This window comes from Leucoraja erinacea, chromosome 1, assembly GCF_028641065.1.
Source record: "Leucoraja erinacea ecotype New England chromosome 1, Leri_hhj_1, whole genome shotgun sequence".
Lineage (NCBI taxonomy): Eukaryota > Metazoa > Chordata > Chondrichthyes > Rajiformes > Rajidae > Leucoraja > Leucoraja erinaceus.
The window spans coordinates 163,943,919-163,960,930 of record NC_073377.1 but is presented as its reverse complement, the minus strand read 5'-3'; the positions used below and the strand labels follow the sequence as shown (position 1 = coordinate 163,960,930).

General features: G+C 46.1%; 1 protein-coding gene across 2 annotated transcripts in view; it reads left to right on the top strand.

Annotated features, from left to right (window-relative positions):
* The first annotated feature begins 8,590 nt into the window (after positions 1-8,590).
* Positions 8,591-17,012, top strand: part of LOC129704353 (NEDD4 family-interacting protein 1-like) — a 72,792-nt gene continuing 64,370 nt past the window's right edge. Inside the window, exons 1-2 of one of the 2 annotated variants that reach the window (XM_055647449.1) lie at positions 8,591-8,971; positions 9,209-9,296. In XM_055647449.1, the coding sequence (XP_055503424.1) occupies positions 8,933-8,971; positions 9,209-9,296 (127 nt within the window). In that variant the 5' untranslated portion in view covers positions 8,591-8,932. The remainder of the gene's footprint in view (positions 8,972-9,208; positions 9,297-17,012) is intronic. The other variant, XM_055647443.1, reaches the window with a different exon arrangement.

The following is a 17,012-nucleotide window of genomic DNA, read 5'->3' as shown; positions in this document are numbered from 1 at the left end:
AGCTCCTCTGCATGGGTATTAATGAACACACAAAGGACTCAGTGCACGGATTGGATTTCTCCCCTGGGAGTTGGCATAAGAAGAATAATACAAGAAAATCATCACCGCTGTGGTATCTGTTGATTGTTTTGGGTTACTGCTCTCAAAAGCAAACTGATAATAGAACATCCATTATTGAAGAATTTAACAGCAGAGTCGAGTCCAACAATGTCATTTCAGATGGTGTGCACTGATCTGCAACAGAGACTCATTTGCACTACAGTTTAAAATATAACAGAAGAGCTTGCCGCCCGAACCCAGAACCAAGATGGTAGAAAAATATGCAATGCAGAAGATAAAAGTAGATACAAAGAGTGAACACTCCAGTTGACAGATCCACCAGAGGTAAAGCTAATTACAGGGATCTTATTCAAACATGTTTCACTTAAAAATGCAACCATGAGTATGAATGCATGAAAAAATATTTACTAATTAAACAGAGAAAAAAAAATCCTTGCTTTTCCATTCACTTGTTTATAAAACAAGCAATTGCTTCAAAGGAACTTCTGAAGATGAAGCAAACTATTGTTGATCTTTAATTTTTGATCTGCGAGACTCTGAACAGTAGGAAAAGACAAGAATCAAGTTAAAGTGGCTTGGCTTTGTAATTAGGTTGAAGTGGCGGTCTCATTTGGTTGACATATCCTTTACTCTCTGAAAATTCATCGAAGAGGAATTTTGGAAAGATTCATCATAATCTGTCATCATAAATCACTGCAGATGTTTTATACTTTCCAGTGAGTTCTAAAGATTCATCTACAAAAGGAGGTCTGATCTGTGGCCAGTAGGTATGAGGTCCTATCGAGAAAGTCCAACATTCTCCATTCCCGAGATAGGTACAAAAAGCTGGAGTAACTCAGCGGGTCAGGCAGCATCTCTGGAGAGAAGGAATAGGTGATGTTTTGGGTTGAGACCCATCTTCAGACCCAATCTGACCCAAAATAAAGGTGTCCTTCATTAGTATTAAGGATTATCAATTAAAGGGTGTGCTTTTAAAAAGGGGGTGAAGAGTAAATTCTTTAGAGAGAGGGTAGTTAATCTGTGGAACTCATTGCCACAGAGGGCTGTGGAGGCTAAAGGGCCTGTCTCACCGGCATGCGATTGCATGCACCTAGCGCGACCAAACGTGGTGGCTTGAGGCGTACGGCCTCGCGGGGCCGGTCCCACTTCGAACCACGGAGGCTTCTGGAGTTGTGCGGGGCTGGTCCCGACATCATACTCACCAATCAGCTGGGCAGGAGGCGGGACCGATTGAATTTGGACGTCGCACGGCGTCGGGCGGTGATGTCATCGCGCAACGCCACGTGCTTGGTGTACGCCGTCAAGACGCTGCGTACGACGTCTAGACGCTGCGTACGCCCTCAATGCGCCTGCAGGACGTTGTCCCGTGAAATTTTCGGACAGCGCAAGATTTTCGGAGCCCTGCGTAATGTCGGGACCAGCCCCACACAACACCATAAGCCTCCGCGGTTCGAAGTGGGACCGGCCCCACGTGGCCGTATGCCTCAAGGGACCACGTTTGGTCGCACTAGACGCATGCAATCGCATGCTGGTGGGACAGGCCCTTAAGTCAGTGGATATTTTTAAGGCAGAGATAGACAAGTTGTTGATTAGAATGGGTGTCAATTGTTATGGGGAAAAGGCAGGAAAATATGATTAGGCGGCAGAGAACAGCCATGATTGATTGGCGAAGTAGACTCGATGACCTAAACGGCCTAATTCTACTCCTCTGATGGGCCTTCCCACTTACGCGATTTTTCAGGCGATTGTCAGGTGAAGGGCGACTGGAACGGTGACTGTCAGAGTGGAACACACTCACACACACACACACACACACACACACACACACACACACACACACACACACACACACACACACACACACACACACACACACACACACACACACACACACACACACACACACACACACACACACACACATCGCTTTCTTCTCTAGCCCATTATGCAGGCGGAGACAGGGCAAGCAGGGGGAGCGCTGTCTGAGTGAAATTCACACGGTGTAAAGCCAAGGTGATCCAGACACACACCGCGATGAACAGGAAGGTTGGCGCTGTAATTAAGACGGTGAAAAGACAGTGTAGGTAAGTCCTTTAAAAGAGGGGGAGAAGGGGGGAGAAGGAGTGGAGACAACATTTAAGAAGCCAGAGATACACGGCTGTGAAGCTTGGCAGACATTTAACATTACCGGTCGGTTATCCTTGGTTCTGAAAACTACTGCTTACAATTTCTTTTCTCAATGAGCCAATGAAATTCACTGGTCAGCACCGGCTACAACCTATGAGAACCTACGAGGACCTTCAACCTACTGGCAACCCACTAGGACCTCCTGGCGACCCACCTACGGCACGAGAATTCTCGCTACTCTCCATGGCGACTTAATTCTAGTCGCCACTAATTTTTCAACATGTTAACCATATAACCATATAACCATATAACCATATAACCATATAACCATATAACAATTACAGCACGGAAACAGGCCATCTCGGCCCTACAAGTCCATGCCGAACAACTTTTTTTTCCCTTAGTCCCACCTGCCTGCACTCATACCATAACCCTCCATTCCCTTCTCATCCATATACCTATCCAATTTATTTTTAAATGATACCAACGAAACTGCCTCCACCACTTCCACTGGAAGCTCATTCCACACCGCTACCACTCTCTGAGTAAAGAAGTTCCCCCCTCATGTTACCCTTAAACTTCTGTCCCTTAATTCTGAAGTCATGTCCCCTTGTTTGAATCTTCCCTATTCTCAAAGGGAAAAGCTTGTCCACGTCAACTCTTTCTATCCCTCTCATCATTTTAAAGACCTCTATCAAGTCTTCCCTTAACCTTCTGCGCTCCAGAGTTGCATGTTCCATGTTGAAAGGGAATCCAAGAGCTATTCTATTCCCTCCTCCCTATACACCATTGTGCCAGCATCTCTCGTGGGTTTGTCTTGCTGCTGAGGCAAGACATAGCCCAGAATTGTGACGATGGTGGAGTCTAGCGCATTTGTTGAAAATTATGATACCAAGAGTATGATTATGTCGGGCTATTGTTTGACTACATTATTCAGATTTGTTTATTGTCACGTGTACCAAGGTACAGTGAAAAGCTTTCGTTGCGTCCTAACCAGTCAGCAGCAAGACAAAACATGATTACAATTGAGCCACTTACAGTGTGCATAAGACCCTTATAACGTTTAGTGCAAGGTAAAGCCAGCAAAGTCTGATCAAGGATAATCCGAAAGTCACCAATGAGGTAGATAGTAGTTCAGCACTGTTCTCTTGTAGTGGTAGAATGATTCAGTTTGCCCGAAATGTGAGGTTATCCACTTTGGTGGCAAGAAAAAGAAGGTAGATTATTATCTGAATGGTGTCAGATTAGGAAAAGGGTAGGTGCAACAAGACCTGGGTGTCATTGTACATCAGCCACTGAAAGTAAGCATGCAGGCAGAGCAGGCTGTGAAGAAAGCCAATGGCCTTCACAACGAGAGGATTTGAGTATAGGAGCAAAGAGGTCCTCCTGCAGTTGTACATGACTCTGGTGAGACCACACCTGGAGTACTGTGTGCAGTTTTGGTCTCTTAATTTGAGGAAGGACATTCTTGCTATTGAGGGAGTGCACAAAGTTAAATCCTGAGATGGCGGGACAGTCATATGATGAAAGAATGGAGCGTCTGGGCTTGTATTCACTGTAATTTAGGAAGAGAGGGGATCTTAATGAAACATATAAAATTATTAAGGGATTGGACAAGCTAGATGCAGGAAACATGTTCCTGATGTTGGGGGAGTCCAGAAACAGGGGCCACAGTTAAAGAATAAATGGTAGGCCATTTAGAACCGAGATGAGGAAAAACTTTTTCACCAGAGAGTTGTGAATTTGTGGAATTCTCTGCCTCAGAAGGCAGTGGCGGCTGATTCACTGTATGCATTCAAAAGAGAGTTCGATAGAGCTCTTAGGGCCAGTGGAATCAAAGGATATGTGGAGAAGGCAGGAACAGGGTACTGATTGTGGATGATCAGCCATGATCACATTGAATGGCGGTGCTGGCTCGAAGGGCCAAATGGCCTACTCCTGCACACATTTTCTATGTTTCTATGTTTCTATGATAACGGCTGGGAAGAAACTGTCCCTGGATCTGGAGGTGAGTGTTTTCACAATTCTATACCTTTTGACGGATAGGAGAGGGGAGAAGAAGGAGTGGCCAGGGCACAACTCATCCTTGCTAATGCTGTTGACCTTGCTGAGACAGCGTGAGGTATAAAAGGACACAATGGAAGGATGGTTGGTTTGTGTGAGGTATGACACCATTTCCAATTTAGCCCAGTCTCCAAGAGTTACTGAAGAGGCCTTTGCAAAGTCTGCAGGCTGATAGCAAATGTACCACATTTAATAATAATAATAATAATATTAATACATTTTATTTATGGGCGCCTTTCAATAGTCCCAAGGACACCTTACAAAAATTTAGCAAGTAGAGGAAAAACATGTAAGGGGAATTAAATAAATAGTAGAGACATGACTAGTACACAAATTAAAGACAGAATTCAATTCAAAACGCAATATGAGGCATTTCATGCACAGATGAAAAGGGAGGGGGACGTGGGGCTAAGGATAGGCAGAGGTGAAGAGATGGGTCTTGAGGCGGGACTAGAAGATGGTGAGGGACACGGAATTGCGGATCAGTTGGGGGAGGGAGTTCCAGAGCCTGGGAGCTGCCCTGGAGAAGGCTCTGTCCCCAAAACTGCGGAGGTTGGACTTGTGTATGGAGAGGAGACTGGCTGATGTGGATCTGAGGGACCGTGAGGGTTGGTATGGGGAGAGGAGGTCAGTGAGATATGGGGGGGGCCAGATGGTGGAGGGCTTTGTAGGTGAGGACCAGGATTTTGTAGGTGATCCGGTGGGAGATGGGAAGCCAGTGAAGTTGTTTGAGGACTGGAGTGATGTGATGCCAGGATTTGGTGTGGGTGATGAGTCGGGCGGCTGTGTTCTGGACCAGTTGGAGTCGGTTGATGTAGGTGGAGCTGATGCCAAGGAGAAGTGAGTTGCAGTAGTCCAGTCGGGAGGAGATGAAGGCATGGATGAGTCTTTCAGCAGCGGGAGGTGTGAGAGAGGGTCTGAGTTTGGCGATGTTGCGGAGATGAAAGAAGGAGGTTTTAATGACATGGCGGATGTGAGGCTCAAGGGAGAGGGTGGAATCAAAGATCACGCCAAGGTTGCGGGCCTGGGGAGATGGGGAGACAGTGGTGCCGTCGATGGTGAGAGTGGGGTTATTGATTTTGCTGAGTGTGGATTTGGAGCCTATGAGGAGGAATTCTGTCTTATCGCTGTTGAGTTTGAGTGTGACTGAAGTCTGCAGGTCAATGCTTGATAAACCTCAGATGGTCTGTCCGATTTTATTTGTTCTCTGTGTGAACAAATAACAGATAGTAAAACTGAATGATTTAGTGGATCATTTCGAAGGGTTGTTGAGTGTAGGGTAAGGATGGCAGATTGATCAAGATTAGTGAACTCAAGATTCAAGATTCAAGAGAGTTTATTGTCATGTGTCCCTGATAGGACAACAAAATTCTTGCTTTGCTTCAGCACAACAGAACATAGTCGGCATTGACTACAGAACAGATCAGTGTGTCCATATACCATTATATAAATATATACACACATGCATAAATAAACTGATGAAGTGCAAATAACAGATAATGGGCTATTAATGTTCAGAGTTTTGTCCGAGACAAGTTTTATAGCCTGATGGCTGTGGGGAAGTAACTATTCCTGAACCTGGTCGTTGCAGTCTTCAGGCTCCTGCACCTTTTACCTGAAGGTAGTGGGGAGATGAGTGTGTGGCCAGGATCAGATTCAGATTCAGATTCAGATTCAATTTAATTGTCATTGTCAGTGTACAGTACAGAGACAACGAAATGCATTTAGCATCTCCCTGGAAGAGCGACATAGCACATGATTTGAATAAATAATAATAAGTGTCCGGGGGGGGGGGTGGTGATTGGCAGTCACCGAGGTACGTTGTTGAGTAGAGTGACAGCCGCCGGGAAGAAGCTATTCCTCGACCTGCTGGTTCGGCAACGGAGAGACCTGTAGCGCCTCCCGGATGGTAGGAGGGTAAACAGTCCATGGTTGGGGTGAGAGAAGTCCTTGGCGATGCTGAGCGCCCTCCGCAGACAACGCTTGCTTTGGACAGACTCAATGGAGGGGAGCGAGGAACCGGTGATGCGTTGGGCAATTTTCACCACCCTCTGCAATGCCTTCCGGTCGGAGACAGAGCAGTTGCCATACCATACTGTGATGCAGTTGGTAAGGATGCTCTCGATGGTGCAGCGGTAGAAGTTCACCAGGATCTGAGGAGACAGATGGACCTTCTTCAGTCTCCTCAGGAAGAAGAGACGCTGATGAGCCTTCTTGATCAGAGTAGAGGTATTGTGGGTCCAAGAGAGGTCATCGGAGATGTTGACTCCCAGGAACCTGAAGCTAGAAACACGTTCCACCTCCGTCCCGTTAATGTGGATGGGGGTGTGCGTGCCGCCTCTGGACTTCCTGAAGTCTACAATGAGCTCCTTGGTCTTCTTGGAGTTAAGGGCCAGGTTGTTGTCAGTGCACCATGCTGCTAAGTGCTGGACCTCCTCCCCGTATGCCGACTCATCCTTGCTGCTGATGAGGCCAATCACCGTTGTATCATCTGCATACTTGATGATGGTGTTAGCACCATGTACAGGTGTGCAGTCATAGATGAAGAGGGAGTAGAGGAGGGGGCTCAGCACACAGCCCTGTGGAACGCCGGTGTTCAGGGTGAGGGTTGAAGAGTTGTGCTTGTCTAACCTCACAGACTGGGGTCTGTTGGTTAGAAAGTCCAGTATCCAGTTGCAGAGGGAGGGGTCAATGCCCAGGTTACCGAGTTTGGTGATCAGTTTTGATGGTATAATGGTGTTGAATGCTGAGCTGTAATCGATGAACAGCATTCTTACGTAAGTGTCTCTGTTGTCGAGGTGGGAGAGGGCGGAGTGAAGTGCCGTTGAGATGGCATCCTCCGTACTCCTGTTCTTGCGGTAGGCAAACTGATAGGGATCCAGTGTGGGGGGTAGGCAGCTTTTGAGATGTGCCAGGACCAGCCTCTCGAAGCACTTGGTGATGATGGGGGTAAGTGCAACTGGGCGGAAGTCGTTGAGGCTTGCCGCAGTGGAGTGTTTTGGCACTGGCACGATGGAGGTGGTTTTAAGGCAAGTGGGGACAACTGCTTGGGCAAGTGACAGGTTGAAGATGTCAGTCCAGACGTCTGTCAGCTGCGCAGCACAGGCCCTGAGCACGCGCCCGGGGATGCCGTCAGGGCCAGCAGCTTTACGTGCATTAGTCCTACTCAGTGCCACGTATACGTCGTAGGGAGTGAGAGTGAGGGGTTGGTGATCGGCAGGTAGCACAGCCTTGATGGCTGTCTCTAGATTGTCCCTGTCGAAGCGGCCATAGAAGTGATTAAGCTCCTCAAGGAAGGAGGCATCGCTGGATGTGGGGGTGGTGTTGGAGGGTCTGTAGTCCGTGATGGCCTGGATGCCTTGCCACATGCGTCGGGGGTCGGGGTTATTGTTGAAGTGCTCCTCAATCCTGAGCTTATGGCAGTGCTTGGCCTTCCTAATGCCCCTCTTCAGGTTAGCCCTGGATGAACTGTAGGCTCGAGCATCGCCTGACCTGAAAGCGGTGTCCCGTGCTTTCAGCAGTAGCCTGACCTCGCTGTTCATCCATGGCTTCTGATTCGGGTATATGGTCACCCGTTTGAGGGAGGTGACACTATTGATGGTGGAGTTTATAAAGTCCAGAACAGAGGATGTGTAGGAATCAATGTCCATGTGGGAGTCAAGGGTGGCCTGGGCTGCAAACGCCTTCCAGTCAGTGTTTCCAAAACACTGCTGAAGTGTGAAGTCGTGAAGTGTGAAGATGGTGTGGGTCCTTGACGACACTGCCAGCCTTTTTGAGGCAGCGACTGCAATAGATCCCCTCGATAGAGGGGAGGTCAGAGCCAATGATGGACTGGGCAGTGGCAGTGGGCACTGGGCAGTGTTTACTACTTTTTGTAGTCTTTTCCTCTCCAGGGCGCTCAAGTTGCCGAACCAAGCCACGATGCAACCGGTCAGCATGCTCTCTACTGTGCACCTGTAGAAGTTAGAGAGGGTCCTCCTTGACAATCCGACTCTCCGTAATCTTCTCAGGAAGTAGAGGCGCTGAATAGATCTTTACGACAATTGAGTCTTCATGGTCATCATAAGTAAGGCTCGTTGTTATTTTTCTCACAAATTATTGGTTGAATTTAAATTGCGTAACCACGGTAGGATTTGAACCGAGGTCAACGCATTGTTTTATCCAGTAATTTAACTGTCACCACACTCGGTAACATTTAAGAATATATTTAAAGGAAGAAACTATTTAGTTTATTTTTCTTTCTTTCCCATTAATATAATTTGCTATTAAATTCCGACATAAGACAAGGATAATTAAATTGAGCAAATGTATCAAACACAAGATGTGCTTTCAGATCAAATGTCAATGCAACATGTTAGAAAGCATCAACATTCCTGACATGAAATTAATCCAACTCTGAAGGACGTGCTTATGCACTTAAAATAGTTCCATTCTCTTGGCGAGTATGTATTACAAGTAGCGGATAGATGTGTCTTTTTGCGTCTGTTGATAACAAGGGTTTTTTTTCCCATGATTCTAAACTGAATGCCTGAGGAGTTGCACAATAAGTTTGAGAAAGGGTCCGTTTTTATTGGCTTCTCTGTTTTCCACCCCCTGTTGTAAGGTAACTTAGTTTATCCCAATATGGCTGTCCTGCAGTGAGTACAAAAGATGTGAAACTTGACAAGGTGACTTCGAAGTGATGGATTTTAATGGCAAGCCAATTATCTTCTGTGAATATGTGAGTGATTTTTTGTTACAAGCTAGATTACAGTTCAGCTGTATGTAAATGCTAGCTCCCTAATAGAACACAATTGCCACAACAATTACAGTGTAAATAGGTGTAGGAGGGAGACCACTGGTTTGTAGCTTTTCACTGTGCAGCAAATTAATTTACTGTAGCAGATTGTGAGTGTGAAGCAACATATGCAATGGAATTAGCTTGTACGATAACATGCCTGTCTTTTGGTGAAAATAGGAAGATGATTTCACCTTAGGAGATGCTTATGATGAAGGCCATCAGCTGGTCCTAGGAAATGATGGGATTTTTCTTCTGTCCTTTTTCAGTAAGTTTATTTCAAATTGATTTCCTATAGAAGCTAATTTGCAAAGCCATTTTCAAACTGATGTAATTTAAAAGGAATTGGTGTCAACGTGGCTATTAAAACACCTCGGGCTGTGAGTTTATATATATATATCACATTTACAGAAGCCCAGCCGCAGCTTGAATTAACTACATTTAATGATTTGGACAATTGCTAGGAATTTAAATATTCATCTGGTTTTGCCATATCCAAAATGACTTACTCGCCTAAAGCTTTGTATTTAATAGAATAGAATAGAATAGAACAGTTTCTTTATTGTCATTGTAACATGAACCATGTACAACAAAATTTAAAAATGTCAGCCAGTCAGTGCACCATTCAAACATTTCTAAAAGCTAACGATACATACAAGATAAAATATTAAAAGATAAACAACTAAAATAAATATCATGAAAATAGCACATCAAATGAATGATATCCTGTATAGCATGAAACACTGATAGATGTGTTACCTTTCAAAATCTCTTTTTATTTTTGTGTTCCTACTATAGTTCTCATTCAGACATTTCATGTGGTTTGTGTATGCTCTAGATAGAATTTTACAAATGGACAACTTGTCAAAAATGACAGTGAACTTGAGTAATATCTGTATCACTTTCTGAATCTTTGAATCTTCATGTTCAGCATGAAGTGTCCAAGTTCCACAGCTAAGCACATCATGGCTGATCTATCTTTCCCTCTCAAACCCATTTTCCTGCCTTTTCCCCTTAACTCCTGACACCCTTACCAATCATACATCTGTCAATCTCCGCTTTAAAAATACCCAAATAATCATTTAATAACCATATAACATTTACAGCACGGAAACAGGCCATCCCGGCCCTTCCAGTCCGTGCCGAACACTTATTCTCCCCTAGTCCCATCTACCTGCACTCAGACCATAACCCTCCATTCCTTTCCCGTCCATATACCTATCCAATTTATTTTTAAATGCTATAATCGAACCTGCCTCCACCATTTCCACTGGAAGCTCATTCCACACAGCCACCACTCTCCGAGTAAAGAAGTTCCCCCTCATGTTACCCCTAAACTTCTGTCCCTTAATTCTCAAGTCATGTCCCCTTGTTTGAATCTTCCCTACTGACAATGGGAAAAGCTTATCCACGTCAACTCTGTCTATCCCTCTCATCATTTTAAAAAGCTCTATCAAGTCGCCCCTTAACCTTCTGCGCTCCAAAGAATAAAGACCTAACTTGTTCAACCTTTCTCTGTAACTTAGTTGCTGAAACCCAGGCAACATTCTAGTAAATCTCCTCTGTACTCTCTCTATTTTGTTGACATCCTTCCTATAATTAGGCGACCAAAATTGTACCCCATACTCCAGAATTGGCAGACCAATGCATTGTACAATTTTAACATTACATCCCAACTTCTATACTCAATGCTGGTTGCATCGCAGAAAAAGTGCACATGGTTACTTTTCTTGGCAAGGAACCATTAATAAAACTCTGATAATTCAATACCTGAATAATTGGAAATGCAGATGATTCAGCACCTGACTCACTGTATAAATTCCTCCTCATCTCCTTTTGGATTTCTAAAGAGGTTTATTCCCCGTTCCATATTACCATCAGGTCCAGCCATAAGGTTGAACAATGATCTCCCTAGCACAGTATACCATGGCCACTCAGTGTACTCTGTTTCCCAAAGTACCATGCCAATGCTTTGTTCAATGACACATCGGGTTGTCGTATGGATTTCATTATTTCACTCTTGGTGGATGTCACAGTGTGGATGTCATCAGGCACGTTTGAAGTGGGGATCTCTCCTGTCTAATCAGCCAGCTGGTTAAGTTGCCTGGAGATAATGAATCAGTGCAGGGTGAGAACCTGTATAAACATCCTGTGCTTAGACACTACTTACTCTGCTGGAGTGGAACCCCTAGCGATTGCTAGTAGATGCCACGAGAGATACCCACTTCAAATGTGCTTGATGAAACCCCCAATGGAGACCCATGTGACGTAATGAAATCCACATGACAACTAGATGTGTCCCTGAGCAATTCAATGGCATGCTTGAGATGTGTTTTTGGAACGGGATTTGGATCTCGTGGTGGCTTTTCGTGTGCACCAGGCAGAGTACCAGGAGAAGCGAGGGAAATCCAAGCACAACACTCATCTTGGCTGGTTGCATTGCAGAACAAGTGCACAAGGTTACTTTTCTTGGCAAGGAACCATTAATAAAACTTTGATAATTCAACACCTGAATAAATGGAAATGCAGACTATTCAGCACCTGGCTCACTGGATAAGGTATGATGTCCTTCTTTCCCACTTGGCAGGGACCTAGTTCCAGAACATCCTCAAGGCCCCAGTTCCAAAGTCAGTGGATATTTTTAAGGCAGAGATAGACAAATTCTTGATGAGAACGGGTGTCAAGGGTTATGAGAAGAAGGCAGGAAAATGGGATTAGGAAGCAGAAAACAGCCATGATTGAATGGCGGGGTAGGCTCGATGGGCAGAATGGCTAATTCTACTCCTATAACCTGTTCTAGATTCTCCAATACTATACTTCTAGCTATCCTTTTCAACTCATCGAGACCCTGGTTCATGCATTATCTTTAAACCTGTGCTTCCGTTAAACTTACATTTGAGAAAAAAATCTGAAATAAGTAAATTTAATTTATGTTGAATATTAGTAGTAACTAGACCAAGTGAGAACTCGTTGGGTTCCTGTCACACGGGAGGGCAGGTCCCCAAACGCAATATTCCACCACTCACCCATAGCCCCCAACTGTGCAGGCGCGGCTGATGGGGGCCCGTTGTGATGCCAGAGATCCTCGTTGTGATGCGAGTCATGGCAACCCTCACCAAGTGCTCCTCGCCATCCCTCTTCCTACCCCTATCCTCCTCCATTCCCCCTCATCCCCGGCAGTTCTCCCCCTCCTCTTCACCCCCCTCTTCTTTCCACTAGCCTCCTCCCCTCCCCCACTTCCTCCCTCACCTCTCCCTCCCTCTCCTTTCCCCTACCCTCAGTCACTCCCTCCCTCCCTTCATAATCTCTCTCCCCTCCCTTACCCCCTTGATGTCATTGTGAGGTGGAACGCTGCTGTGTTTTTTTAAAACAGAGAGGTTTTAGTTGTAAGTGAGATCCCATTGTGATGTCATTGTGGGGTGAAACACTGCTGATGGGCAGTTTATGTAAATGAGATCCCATTGTGATGTCATAAGCTGCTAACTGCCAGTGCAGATGGGAGAGATTTTTGTCAAAGTGGTTATTGTAAAGTTTTAAATGTGAATAACTTGTAAAATATAACATCAATCTGAACAAAACTTGATACACCACACCACATAACAATGGTGAGTAAGGTGGTCCAACATTTTTAGCACTATCGTGTACTGTTTTGGTGTAATTTCAGGATCACTCTTACAGACAGACAATAGCAAACAAGATGAGAGTTTTAGTAATATATACTAGACCAAGTGGGACCCATTGGGTCCCTGTCACACGGGAGGGCTGGTCTCTGCACGCAATATTCCACCAATTACCCATAGCCTCCAACTGTGCAAGCACGACTGACGGGTTTCTGTTACAATGCCAGAAATCCCGGTTGTGTTGTGATTCACAACAACCCTCCCCAAGTGTGCATCGCCATCCATCCCTCTTCCTACCCCTATTGTTCTCCATTCCCCCTCATCCCCAGCACTTCCTCCCTCTCCTCTTCACCCTCCCTCTTCTTTCCCCTCTCCTATTCCCCTCCCCACTGCATCCCTCAGCTCTCCCTCCCTCTCCTTTCCCCTACCCTCAGTCACTCCCTTCCTCCCTCCATAACCCCTCTCCCCTCCCTACTCCCCTTGACGTCATTGTTAGCTGGAAGCTGCTGTGTTTTTTAAAACAGAACTTTTAAAATTGTTATTGAGACCCCATTGTGATGTAATTGTGGGGCAGTTTATGTAAATGAGATCCCATTGTGAGGCCATACGCTGCTAACTGCTAGTGCAGATGCAAGAGATTTTTGTCAAAGCGGTTTTTGTAAAGTTTAAAATGTGAATAACGTAAAATATACCATTAATCTAAATGAAACTTGATACAATACACCGCAGCAGTAAGGTGGGCCAAAAATTGTAGTGCTATCATGTACTGTTTTGGCGTAATTTCTGGATCACACTCACGGACAGACATTCGGAGAGTTCACAGACATAATAATAAACAAGATGAGAGTTTTAGTAATATACTAGACTAAGTGGGACCCGTTGTGTCCCATATTCACACAGGAGGGCTTGTTCCCCCAATGCAATATTCCATCTCTCCACCAATTCCAATATTGATGGCCAGTGGGGGGGAGGGGGGGGGGCTTTCTGGAGTGCTAGTATGGGCGTTATGGGCTAAAGGGACTGGTTTCCAGAGGGCTAGTATGGACATTGTGTGCCGAATGGATTCTTGGGCTGGCAGCTCAGTCACTCAGGCCTGGTGGGCTGGCAGCTCAGTCACTCAGGCCTGGTGGGCTGGTAGCTCAGAAACTGCCAGAAATTCTGCCCAAAACAGGTGAGAGACTCTGTGAGAGAGAGAAGGGGGAGAAGGTGGAGAATCAATTTTAGAGATTTTTCATGTTTTTCTGCAGATCACAGCAATGAAGGAGGAAAGTCTATCCTGGCCTGGATCTCACAGGGAGCAAATGAAGGGAGGGAGAAAAATACGGGGATGAGATTTAATACTTGCAGGAGGAATACTTACTGATGGGCCAAAGGGCCTCCTGGGCTAGTACAGGCCTGATAGGCCGACGAGGCTCTTTAAGAAAAAATCGGAGTGAAATATCAGTGAAAAGCACTTTTTCTGGGCTTTTCCCAGCCTGGCACGGGCCTTTTGGGCCAAAATGCTCTTCCTGGGCTAATATGGGCATTTTGGACTAAAGGGACTCCTCCTCCTCCCACCAGAAGGGGCATGGCCTTCATGGCGGTGATTGGCAGAAGAGAGAATCTCAAGATTTTTTAAACACTAACATCTCGTTTATTTTTCATCGATGGGAAAAATCCTTGGGGCCTCGTTGCACTCTAAGTAAGATGGCCAAAAAATCACAGCTATATGTTGTAGCGGTTTTTCTAAAATCAGAGCACAGTGCAGAGCTAAAAACAGGAAGTGGTCAAGATGACATTTTAGTTATATAGATACTAGATCAAGTGGGACCCGTTGGGTCTCTGTCACATGGGAGGCCTGGTCCCCCAACGCAACCCGTTCCCCAAGGCAATATTCCACCACTCACCCATTCCCCCAATGCAACCCGTTCCCCCAATGCAATATTCCACCACTCACCCCATTGCCCCCAACTGCGCAGGGGCTACTCATTTCCCCTTATTCACCCTCCCTCATTTTAAACTTTAAAAAAATGCTTGCTAGGGCTGGCAGGACTCAGTGTCCTGGGATAGCAACATTGTAGCGAGCGGGGCTACAATCTCATTGTGATGTCATAGCTGTAAGTGCGAATGCTGAGGGAAGAAATCTTTCTCAAATTGGGTTTTGTAAAGTAAAAAATGTGAATACACATTCATACAACAAACAGACAGACAGACAGGCAGACAGGCAGACAGGCAGAAGGACGGACGGACAGGCAGGCAGACAGGCAGACGGATGGACGGACGGACAGACAGACAGACAGGTAGGCAGGCAGACAGGCAGACGGATGAACGGACGGACAGACAGACAGACAGACAGACGGACGGACGGACATAAAGACAGACAGACAGAAAGACAGACAGACAGACAGACAGACAGACAGACAGACAGACAGACAGACAGACAGGTAGGCAGGTAACAGGCAGCAGACAGGCAGACAGGCAGACAGATAGATCCAAAAATCCAAAATCACAAGCGTGCTAGATTATCAGGGCTTTATTGAATATTTGTAGATGGCTTCATGTGAAATTCTGAAAACTTTTCCAGCAGATGGCAGAGACAGTGTCATTGAGGACAAACACTCAACCACTTCCTCATTGCATTTACCCATCATCTTCTGTGTGAAAAAGTTGCCCCTCAGGTTCCTATTAAATATTTCCCCTCTCACTTTAAACTCATGCCCTCTAGTTCTTAATTCTCCTATTCTGGAAAAAGAATTAATAATTAAAAATGTTAAAATAAAATTAAGAACACTAAAAATTAATTTTATCTTCTCTTCAATCAACCAATCAATCAATCTGTTTTTATTCATCATTTACACAATAAAGTGCAGTGAAATGAATTTGCCAGCAGCGGTACAATCAAAAAAGAACACACAATACACAATAAAATTTAACACAAACATCCACCACATCATTCTTCACTGTGGTGGAAGGCACAAAGTACAGTCAGTCCTCCTCCATTGTTCCCTCATGGTCGGGGCCATGAACCTCCGCAGTCGCCGCTGCGGGCGGCCAGATGTACAGGCGTTCTCATTGGGACGGTAAGTCCCGAATCGGCGTTTCCCTACCAGAGACAGCGGCTTCAGGATGTTGTAGGCTGCAGACCGGTGGTTGGAGCTCTTCTTCGAGGATCACCGGCGAGGGATCCCGCTCCGGATGTTAAGTCCACGCCGCGCCTAGAAGTTCCACAGACCGCGGCTTCAGGATGCTATTGGCCGCAGGCCGGCGGTCGGAGCTCTTCTCCAGCGATCTCTAACGAGGGGTCCCAGTTTCTGGACGACGTGCCCGCGGTTAGAAACTCAGCAGACCGCGGCTTCAGGATGTTATAAGCCGTGGGCCAGCGATCGGAGCACTCCCTTCTGGCGACCCCCGGCAAGGGCTCGCCCGCTCCGCGATGAGAAGTCCACGCTACGCCCGCTGCTGAAACTCTGGGCCCGACTCCGGGAAAGGCCGCTCCAATTCATGGTGTTAGGCCGCGGGGGCGGCGACTTGGAAAAAGTTGCCTCTCCGTGGAGGAAGCGGCCAAAAGCGGTTCTCCCCTTACCCCCCCTCACCACTCCCCACACAAGACATACCAAGAGACATTAAAACGCATATTTGGACACACTTTAAAAAACCCCAAAAAAAGTAAAAATTACGAAACGCTGCTGGCAGGGCAGCCGACTCGCAGCGCCCCCACCGACTATACCTCCTTGACTCATTTACCTCCTTGGCTGACAGTCCCCATTGAAATCAGTGGGACCTCAAATCCAGCAGATATCAACCTGATATTTCAACAGTTTCAATAGTAGCATTCAGGCAAAAACTGACAAGATCCAGCCTGCTAACTCTATTTTGCTCTGTTAACCTCTTTTTCTAAATTTCATGCATTGCACTAGAATTTAAGCTTATACTCCAGTCCAATATCTGGTTAGTGTGATACTGTAAGGGATGTCATCCAATTGGGGGCGCTGCAAGTCGGCTGCCCTGCCAGCAGCGTGTTTGTTATTTCTACTTTTTTGGGGGTTTTTTGGTTTATCTAATTGTTTGTTTTTAGCGTTTCTCGGTGTGTCTTGTGTTGGGGTGGTGGCGGAAAAGATGGAAACTGTTCTCCAGTCACCCTTGATGGAGAGGCGACTTTTTCCATGTCGCTTCTCCGCCTCCCCTTTCATGGCCTAACAGCTTCGATTGGAGGGGCTTTTCCCGGAGTCGGGCCCGGAGCTTCAGCAGCGGGCGCAGTGTTGACTTACTTTCCGGAGTCTGGGATCCCTTGCCGGGGATCGCCGAAGAAGTGCTCCGACCGCCGGCCTGCGGCCTATGACATCATGAGGCCACGGTGTCCGGTGAGAAAGTGCCGATTCGGGCAT